Source organism: Macaca mulatta, chromosome 14 (assembly GCF_049350105.2).
Source record: "Macaca mulatta isolate MMU2019108-1 chromosome 14, T2T-MMU8v2.0, whole genome shotgun sequence".
NCBI lineage: Eukaryota > Metazoa > Chordata > Mammalia > Primates > Cercopithecidae > Macaca > Macaca mulatta.
This window is the reverse complement of record NC_133419.1, coordinates 57,533,204-57,543,555: the sequence shown is the minus strand read 5'-3', so window position 1 is coordinate 57,543,555 and position 10,352 is coordinate 57,533,204. Positions and strand designations below refer to the sequence as shown.

General features: G+C 44.0%; 1 protein-coding gene across 1 annotated transcript; it reads left to right on the top strand.

Moving 5' to 3' along the window:
- The first annotated feature begins 726 nt into the window (after positions 1-726).
- EIF3F (eukaryotic translation initiation factor 3 subunit F) lies at positions 727-9,854 on the top strand. Its single transcript, XM_001105893.5, has 8 exons — positions 727-1,118; positions 5,337-5,407; positions 5,640-5,719; positions 6,445-6,582; positions 8,121-8,212; positions 8,668-8,804; positions 8,940-9,053; positions 9,628-9,854. The coding sequence occupies exons 1-8, from the start codon at positions 743-745 to the stop codon at positions 9,703-9,705; spliced, it is 1,086 nt and encodes a 361-aa protein (XP_001105893.3). The 5' UTR covers positions 727-742; the 3' UTR covers positions 9,706-9,854.
- The last annotated feature ends 498 nt before the right edge of the window (positions 9,855-10,352 follow it).

Here is a 10,352-nt window from a genome sequence, read left to right as displayed (position 1 = left end):
ATTGCAGTCCTCCATGACTCCTCTCTTTCACGCCTCATATACAATTTCTCAGGAAACCCTATTGAAACTACCTTCAAAATATATCCATAATCTTCCCACTTCTCAGAACTTCTACTGCTACCAGCCTGATCCCAGCCACCATCATCTCTCACTTAGATTACCTAGTGGCCTCCCAGCAGGTCTCCCTGCTTTTCCCTCTCTCACCTCCCTCTCCTCACCTCTCCCCATCCTCCAGACTATTCTCAAAGCAGCAGGAGAAATCCAGCTAAGTTCTCCTTCTCGCTCATTGCAGCCTCGAGCTCCTGGGCTCAAACGATCCTTCCTCTGCGATCCCCCAAAGTGCTGAGATTACAGGCGTGAGCCACGCCCGGCCTTAAAATCCTTTTTAAAGGCACTTTGACATCCATTATCTCATTTAAGTCTAAAACACGAATTTCGACCTTCGCGCTGCTTTCTGGTTCCACCTGGCGGCAGCTGCACAAAGTGTTTCTCTTCGAAGGCCCTCCCAAGTTTATCCGGAACTATTAAGCCCAGGGCTTCCTCAGTGCTCCTCGGGCCAAAAGCAGAGAGCACAAATTCCGGAAGAAATTACCAACAGCCGGACCATTTCAGTTCTCCGGCAAGTATCACCAGTAACCAATAAGCAAAAAGCTCTAGCTCACGTGGTGTATTTCAGCCTATCAAGCTCCTGATATTCATGAACGCTGTCATTTCCGCTCCTGCCTCCTTCTTTCTCGACAAGATGGCCACACCGGTGGTATCAGCAAGTGGTCCTCCGGCCACGCCAGCCCCAGCCCCGGTGGCGGCACCAGCATCGGCCTCAGCCTCAGTCCCAGCGCCAACGCCAGCACCGGCTGCGGCTGCGGTTCCCGCTGCGGCTCCAGCCGCATCTTCAGACCCTGCGGCAGCAGCGGCTACAACTGCCGCTCCTGGCCAGACCCCGGCGTCGGCGCAAGCTCCAGCGCAGACCCCAGCGCCCGCTCTGCCTGGTCCTGCTCTCCCAGGGCCCTTCCCCGGCGGCCGCGTGGTCAGGCTGCACCCAGTGATTTTGGCCTCCATTGTGGACAGCTACGAGAGACGCAATGAGGGTGCTGCCCGAGTTATCGGGACCCTGTTGGGTGAGTGGTCAGAGAAGTTAACATTCTTTTCTTTCTCCCGCTTCTCATTTATCTCACTCCCTTGTCTCATTAATTCTTTAATTCCTGGCGTCCTACCGTCCTTTCCTCTCATCCCCATGACCTCTTAATCTATATCTCCATCCTGTCTTCTGCTATGACTTATCTTCTCAAGCACTTGCACCTCTCCTCTCTTCTCCTGCCGGATTGCCGTCACTTTGAGCGACAAGATACACAAAGAGTAGTTGTGTCATTTACTGAATATTTTATGCCAGTGGTTTACATTTTTTAATGTTCCCTACAGCAGTTTACGGCAAGTATGATGAGCCCCATCTGCCAGAGATGAGTTCACACGCCGAGTGGGAAGTCCGGAACCCTTGACTCCCTATCCCAGTGACCACGTATTTCTCCCTTATCCACTGACTAAATGTCATTGTTTTCCAGGTATTGACAGAGTTTTCTAACCAGTTGGCAAAGGAGTGGGGACGTTTGTAAAAAGGCATTCCTCCCAACAAGTAAACCGGTTTGGCTGGAACCCACTTGGGGTTTTATAGTATTCTGCTGTCCTAAAGGTCTGAGCCTGATCATTCCCTGTCCCTCGGTGTCCTCTAATGTTAGTACCTAATGTGAGAAACCCTGTTCCCCCATTTTCCATTTGGACGAAAAACAGTTGTATTATCTGTTTATATTTCTGCCCTTAACCTTCAGGTCGAAAAATGACCCATTCTCTTCCTGTGTTCCAAATTTGGGGAGTAGATATTTTATGTTAAAGTAGTTTGTAAAATGGAAAAGCACTAAAGAGGGACTGTTGATAATAAATTCCTTTCTGGAGACTATACTGGTCCCGTGAAATTCATATCCATTCCATCTTAGTGCCAGATTTTAAATAGCTTTGTGAATCCACTTTATTTACAAGCATCCTTTCTCTTTCATACTCTTGAACATGTACTAGTTCTTACACCATAGAAGACAATTGTATATTGCAAAGCAGACAAGATTTGTAAGCAGACTTCACAAAACATTTGTCATGTCACTTGGAGCAAATTGCCTAAAATCTGTTCTGTCAGGAACTATTTTAGACTTAGTCTTTGTGAGAGCTGAATTAAAAACTTCTGACTATGCTAGCACACATTAGGTACAGCTGTTAGTTGCAGTTCACCACATCAGGCCTGGACCACCCCAATGCTTACAGACACACATTCTCTCTCCTTTATCTTTGACAGTATAGCATTTTACAGAAACTTAAATTCATGTCTTCTGAACATTGCTTATCTTTTCTCAGACCAAGCTTTTGCGTTTTCTTTGCCAGAATTGTTTTCCCTGCTGTCCTTCGTTTGTTTAAGCTTTACCTATCTTCCAGGTTCCCAGCAACAACATTAAGTGCCAGTCCTCCATCCCATACCCGGACCCTCACTCCATTCTTAACCTTACACAGCATGATGGTGTTCTGTAACTGTGCCCTACTCTGAGCTTCTGTAATAAATTATTTTTACATCACTGACCTGGCACTCAGCAGATACATACTTTTTTGGCTGCACTTCCTAATTTTCCAAGCTTGCTAGAGCTATTTAAAGAAACAATTCGTTACCCATGATTTATGCTTTAGTGCCCCAAATATTCCAGTGATCCTATCAGACCAGGTATAATCTAATCTACATCCTCATATCCTCTTCCAGACTGGAATCGTGGTACAGTGCTATAGGTGTTATGGAGGCAGTACTTAAGAATAAAGAATAGATTCTGCTTGCTATGAACTTATTTCCTTAGATATTCACAAAACATTTCATTTGTCTAAATGAAGTCATTGGTGCTTTTTTTGTACCATAAAACAGTTAGGAATTTAGAATTCAAAGTGTAATAAAGTGAACTCTCCTGTAACCTTAAAACTCAAGGTAGAAATATACTCTTAAATGCAAATAATTAGAATGTAATATAATAAATGTTCTAATAGAAGGGTGTCATGGTGGCATGGAAATACAGAAGACTTAACTGTTTCAGAAGGTTGGGGAAGAGTTCACAAAGAAGATGACGTTTGAGCCGGGCATTAAAGCAACTACAAGAAGTATAAAAAAGTGGTAAATCCACTATCTGAAACATTCAGTATTACAGGAATGTAGCTGACAGGAGGTAGAGCAGGAAATGAAGCTAGCAGAGGGCAGAGCCCTAAGAAGTATTAAATAATTACAAGTGAAAGTGCTGTGAAGGGAATTACCTGGATCCCTGAGAAGACAAAATGGTACTCTAACCTCATTTGAAGCTCTCTGGGGAAGCTCCTGAGCATTTCGGCTAACACTGAATAGGAATTAAAAATCACTCTGTAGTGAGTGAGTTGAGAGATAGGAAATAGAGTTGATAGGACTTGGTGTGATCAGAGGTGAGGGATTAGAAGAAAATATCAAGGATGACTTCTATATCTCTGGTTAAGTGTAGAAGAAGAAAGGGAAGGTAGGGGTTGACTTCAGTCTGGGTTGTATTTGTTTTGAGATGCCCAGTGAGCATTCTGGTGGAGTTGTCAAGTAGAAAATGGAATATAAAGGTCTGGAGTGCAAAAGAGATGTGGGCAAGTATGTCAGGTTAGGAATTATGTCATTGGAATATAGAAGGTAACTGAACCCATGAAATTGGATGAGATCACCTAAAGCAGGGATTGGCAAACTTTCTGTAAAGATCCAGACAGTAAATATTTTAGGCTTTGTGTGCAGTCTCTATCACAACTACTTAATTCTGCCTTTATAGCAAGAAAGCAGCCATAAAAAAAGTTGGCATGTAAACTTTATTCACCAAAAACATTTCTACATCAGGGCCTGGCCTAGAAAAGGAACCTTGAGTAAAAAGACAAGAGAACAAAGACAAAACCCTAAAAACCTAAAAAGTCAGGAAGAAGTAGCCAACAAGGAAGATTAGAAAGGTAGGAAGAAAACTGGAAGGAAAGTTAAGATGGGAAGTAAGTGGTCAAGTCTGTTCAATGCTGATGAGAGGTCAAATAAGATAAAGGATATATGCACATTCGGTTTAGGGACATAGTTTCATTGAAAGGAGCAGAAACTATAGGGAGTTGGAATTAGAGAAACACTGGTAGAGTGTTTCTGATAAAGACAACACTGTAATTTCTGGTGGAGAGGGAAACCCTTGAATAGGTTTCAACCCCTTGGGAGGTTCCAATAGATTAGAAGAGAACAGAAAACTCAAACCGAATGGTCTTAGGTCAAGAAACAAATGTAGTGGTAATAAAAAATTTAAAAAATTTTAAAAAGAAAGAAATACAGCCTGGTCGCGGTGGCTCACACCTGTAATCCCAGCACTTTGGGAGGCTGAGGCAGGCAGATCACTTGAGGTCAGGTGGGCAGATCACTTGAGGTCAGGAGTTCAAGACCAGCCTGGCCAACATGGTGAAACCCCGTCTCTACTAAAAATACAAAAATTAACTGGGTGTAGTGGCGCACACCTGTAGTCCCAGCTACTTGGGAAGCTGAGGCAGGAGAATCACTTGAACCCGGGAGGCAGAGGTTGCAGTGAGCCGAGATTGCACCACTGCACTCCAGCCTGGGCGACAGCAAGAGTTCGTCTCAGGAAAAAAAAAAAATATATATATATATATATATACACACACACACACACACACACACACACACACATTCCCATTTTATTTATATATATATAATGGGAATAAAGGTATCAGAACTAGAACAAAAGTTTGTGGTAAAAGACTGACATCTAAGGTTTGCAGATAGATTTCTGGATGATGATAAGGTTAAGACTGACCATGGGACCAGATGGCTAAAGGGAGATACAGATGAAGCTCCCGATGTCTCAGTGTCTGAAACGTGGCCGCTGTGTTAGCAGTCTATGTGGCCATTAAAATCTTCCAGGTACCTCTGCAGATTATATTACAGTGAGAAAGTCTAGAGGCTGAAAGACAAAGGCCATAGAGTGAAGGTCTGGAATAGGCTAGTAGTGGAGAGTAACAGGCAAAAGGAGACCTTGTAAAGGAAGAATATACCCTATTTGGTGATGATTAGAGGGATAAGCTGGTGATCACACCAGAGTTTCAGTTCCTGGAGAATTCTGGTCCCATTGATGCACCGGACTAAACTTGGAGCTAATGAGTTCAGTTAGGTGTTCATTGACATTGAAGAGATCATCAAAAGCATTTCAAAAGTAGTTGGAGGTTGTTGGGAGCCCTAGGATTGTATAACACATGAACGATTCTCTCTTTCACAGGAACTGTCGACAAGCACTCAGTGGAGGTCACCAATTGCTTTTCAGTGCCACACAATGAGTCAGAAGATGAAGTGAGTAGGAATCCAAGCTGTCCCTCTATAGTTTTTAGCTGTTCATTTGCTAGGCTCCCCTCACGGCCCCTCCCACACTCATAACTAGAGCTCCTGTAGCCAAGGAGCTTCTTCTCATTTGTACGTACTTCCTGGGCTTCTTCTGTTTATTGGGGGTGGCCTCTTGTCCTTTTTAACCAATTTTTCTTTGGACTTCTGGCTTCTTAGCTTACTTTCCTGCCTTCCCTGTTAGGTGGCTGTTGACATGGAATTTGCTAAGAACATGTATGAACTGCATAAAAAAGTTTCTCCAAATGAGCTCATCCTGGGCTGGTAAGTTGGGGAGGTGGGGGTTGGGGCTAATGGAAAATCTCTCCGTGATTGCCAGTGTCTTTTGCTACTGGATTGGATCTTATCCTCTTCCTTTTGGAGACAAGAGTATTGCAAGTGTATTACTGACTGTGAGCAGTGGCTCAATGCCTGTAATCCCAGCTGGGAGGCTGAGGCAAGAGGATCACTTGAGCCCAGTAGTTCAAGATCAGCCTGAGCAAAATAATGAGACCCTGACTCTACAAATACATGTTTTAAAAACTTAGCCAGACATGATGACACACACCTATAGTCCTAGCTACTTAGGAGGCTAAGGCTAGAGAATCACTTGAGGCCAGGAATTTGAAGCTGCAGTGAGCTATAATAATGCCATGCCACTGCACTCCAGACTGAGTGACAGAGTGAGACCCTGTCTCTAAAAAACAAAAAAGGAAAGTGTGTTACCTGTAGGAACTGTGAATTCAGTGGGTTTTGCTGGTGGTTCTGATCCTGTGGGGCCAGGATATTTTGAATTACCTTGTAAGAGACTTGGAATTTTCAGCAGCACTAAGTCAGCCTTTGATTTTATTTGACATAGTTTTCAATGTATATATTGTTCTTGGCATTTGGTATCACTAGGTATCCCTACCATAGAGGTATTGGGTACCCTAAAGACACCCATGCCACTGTTGTGTTTGATGTTGATGTCACATATAGACATGAGTCTGCAACTGTGTTCCATTTCACAGGTACGCTACAGGCCATGACATCACAGAGCACTCTGTGCTAATCCATGAGTACTACAGCCGAGAGGCCCCCAACCCCATCCACCTCACTGTGGACACAAGTCTCCAGAACGGCCGCATGAGCATCAAAGCCTATGTCAGGTGACCACAGTCTTGGGCTACAAGGGCATAAAACCATGCCTAGATGCCATCCCTCCCCCACCCCAAGCAAGGTTCATTCCTTCCGTGTGTAACTTGCTGTGTTCCTCTCTCTCAACAGTTATTCAAACGGTTTCACTCTGAAACAGAATCTGTTCCTATAATTTCTACCGCTGATCCTAGTTGTACTCCAGTTTCTACTCATTGCCCTTTTAAGTATTTGAGCAAGCTATCAAGTCATCTTTTGTAGAACCTAATTATCCATAGTTCCTACAGCCAGTCATCACATGGTATTTGAGCAAGCTATCAAGTCGTCTTTTGTAGAACCTGACTCCATAGTTCCTACAGCCAGTCATCATGTGGTATTCTTGTCATGATCCTTCACCACATTCATTACTTTTCTGAATTACCCATTAGTTTGTCATCCTCTCTAGAACTCAGCGCAGTACTCAGGGTAGTACGTATTAAAGGATGACTGTCCTTATTTTGAACACATTAATTAACCCAGGATTGAGTGCAGTTTTAATGACAGTGACATTACAGTGAACACATTGAGCTTGCAGGTGGTTAAAATGCCAGTTAAGGGGGATGTTGGGAAAGGCCCTGGTGGTGTGCTGAGGAAGCAGCTGTGGGAGTTGGAAGCAGCTGTGGGAGTTGGAAAGTCAGAGGGAAGGCAGCTGTTAGTGCATCTGTTAGGCTGTTGATTTCGTGCTGGTTCTGTGTCTGACACTGACAAAGCCAATTAACTCTTACACAGTAAGACAAAGATGGTGGATGCCAAGTCTTTATGAGCCAGTTGGCATACCACTAAGCACTAGCCATTGCCTGACTTCTTAGCCTTCCCAAGTATTTCAGACTCCTCAAGATCCAGTATATATATATATATATATATATATATATATATATATGATCTATATATGATCCAGCTGGATGGATGGGTGGGTGGGTGGATGGATGGATGGATGGATGGATGGATGGATGGATGGATAGATAGATAGATAGATACGATAGATACGATAGATACGATAGATAGAGAGTTGACATAGTAAAGTATAGATCCAGGTATATAATTGACATAGTAAAAACAATACCTTTAGTGAGATTACTTATAGCACCCAATCTGATTTGGTGAGCAGGAGTTGGTTTCCTTTTTCAATGCTGATGAAGGGGTTGGTCCCAGAAAAGACTTGTCTCTGTCTCTTTTCCATGGTGGGCAGCTATATAGACAGCCAACTCCATGGGTAATTGAGTCCTGTCCTCTCATCACTGACACTGCACCGTGTGTGAAGTAATCCTCTAAAGGGACCAGGCCAGGTGCAAAGGTTGCGTCCCCTCTTACAGATCAAAGGTTTGGTATGTGGGACAAGCTAAGGGGAGAAAGTAACTTTTGCTCCCATGAGACCTCGGGTTCATTTGGTCCCACCCTTCCTGTCTTAGAACCTTGGGAGCCATATTCCTGCTGTATCTGCATTCTCAGCCCAGAATAGACATGGAAACCCTCTCCCAAGGCCATCTGTTTACCTTGGCTTCTCCTTCCTCAGTACTTTAATGGGTGTCCCTGGGAGGACCATGGGAGTGATGTTCACACCTCTGACAGTGAAATACGCATACTATGACACTGAACGCATCGGAGGTGAGTAACCTTTCCATACTCTCTTGAGAGGTCATAGGCGTTTTCAGGGAAGGGGGCTGCTGTTCTGCAACAAGGATGGAGGCCTTGGGTGGTTTAAAAAGGGACTATTGATCTAAGGTTTGTGAAGACTAGAAGTTACAGTCATCTCTTGTATAAATGGGATTTAAGGAGTTATTTGAGAAACTGTTAAAGGTGGGAAATTATCAGCACCAGAGGCCACATGACCATTCATATGAGATCAAAACCGGTGATGAGCATACCAGGTAAAAGGAGTTGAGCTCTGTTAGGAGGAAGAAAAGCTGATAAGGGCACAGCAGGGAGTGTGATTGAGCAGACTGTCTAAGGGGAGGTGGGAAACAGAGTTAGCAGGACTTTAAGGCCATCTCTTTCCTGGTGGGATGACTGAATTCTCTCTCTTACTGCCCACCACTGCCACTGCCACCCAACTTCCACAGTTGACCTGATCATGAAGACCTGCTTTAGCCCCAACAGAGTGATTGGACTCTCAAGTGACTTGCAGCAAGTAGGAGGGGCATCAGCTCGCATCCAGGATGCCCTGAGCACAGTGTTGCAATATGCAGAGGATGTACTGGTGAGAGGGGAAAGAAAAAACAAAGGGGGAGGACATAGTTCTCCATCCTGGGATTACTGAGGCAGGTGCTGATGAAATGGTAGGGCGCAGTGGTTATAATTAACTGCCTCATTGAGTCTTTGTTTTGGTGCTCAGTCTGGAAAGGTGTCAGCTGACAATACTGTGGGCCGCTTCCTGATGAGCCTGGTTAACCAAGTACCCAAAATAGTTCCCGATGACTTCGAGACCATGCTCAACAGCAACATCAATGTGAGTGCCCTTCCTGAGCCCCTGCTTGCCTGGTTTCTTCCCCTACCTCAGCACATACACTCAAATGTGAAGAGTTGGGTGAGGTGGCCTGGAGTAGGATAGAGACAGGGCTTCACCTATAGCCCCATGGAAGTCCAGGTTGGGAGGAAGGAAGAGGTGTGGTATGCATGTTTGGAGACTTCTTCCTTCTCCCGTGATTACATTGTCTCATTTACTGCTGATGCTACTGTGACTTACTGTCTAAATTTGTGATAGAAAGAAACACTAAAATGCAGAGGTTAAGGAAAATGCAATTACTTGTTTTCCCCATCTGAGTTCACGGACCCCCTATATTCCATCCATGGGTTTCAGCTAAGGCACCCCTAGACTGTAAGTGTCTCAGTAGAGATAAGAAAGTCTTCTCAAGCATTTCTTTTCTGTCGTCTACCTTTTTGACTTTTATTCGGTCTCTCCCAGCTGTCATTTATCCACAACTGTCCTCATACCTGGTGCCCACCATAGAGCCAGCCAGTGCCAGCCTTTTTGCTCCCTTTCCACCCAACCCCCCACTCATTGTGTATTCTTTGTCTTCCAGGACCTGCTGATGGTGACCTACCTGGCCAACCTCACACAGTCACAGATTGCCCTCAATGAAAAACTTGTAAACCTGTGAATGGACCCCAAGCAGTACGCCTGCTGGTATAGGTCTTAAACCCAGGACTCAGAAGTGAAGGAGAAATGGGTTTTTTGTGGTCTTGAGTCACACTGAGACAGTCAACTGTGTGTGACTCTAATAAACATAGCCTACCTTTTGTAAATTAATTTCATCTTATGTGAGTTTATTGCCGGGTGGAAGGGAGGAAAATGTTTTAGATCACACAGAAACCAGGAAGTGAATATTGTAGGTAAAAAAGTTGGTTATGTGTTTGGCAGGTTACTGTTTTACCAAACTGTTCTTTTGGTTTTCAATATGGAAAGGTGTCCATTGGCAAAACTGTACCTTTTCTTGAGGATTCGTGTGATTTCTGTAGGAAATGAAAATAAGAATCCATGGAGAAAAAATAGCTGAGAAAATTGGATGCTTAATCTAAACTAAAAGAGTAGAGTGTGTAGTCACTATCTTAAAATACATTAATAGTAAGATGGAGCTGTCTGCCACTTTAGTTTGGGGAGGGACAATTAAGATCTGTGGGTTAAAGATTAAAGAGGTTTCCCCAAAACTTCAGAAAATTCTTAGGTGCTATCTGTAACTTGAGGGTACAGCCTTCAGTTATATTGAGGTCTGCCAGTGGCTCAATTTGAGCAAAGACTAGATGGCAT

Coding starts and splice junctions, on each gene's coding strand:
- EIF3F (XM_001105893.5), top strand. CDS start 743: ATGGCCACACCGGTGGTATCAGCAAGTGGTCCTCCGGCCACGCCAGCC. Junction 8,805..8,939: donor AATATGCAGAGGATGTACTG/GTGAGAGGGGAA, acceptor TTTGGTGCTCAG/TCTGGAAAGGTGTCAGCTGA. Junction 9,054..9,627: donor TGCTCAACAGCAACATCAAT/GTGAGTGCCCTT, acceptor TTTGTCTTCCAG/GACCTGCTGATGGTGACCTA.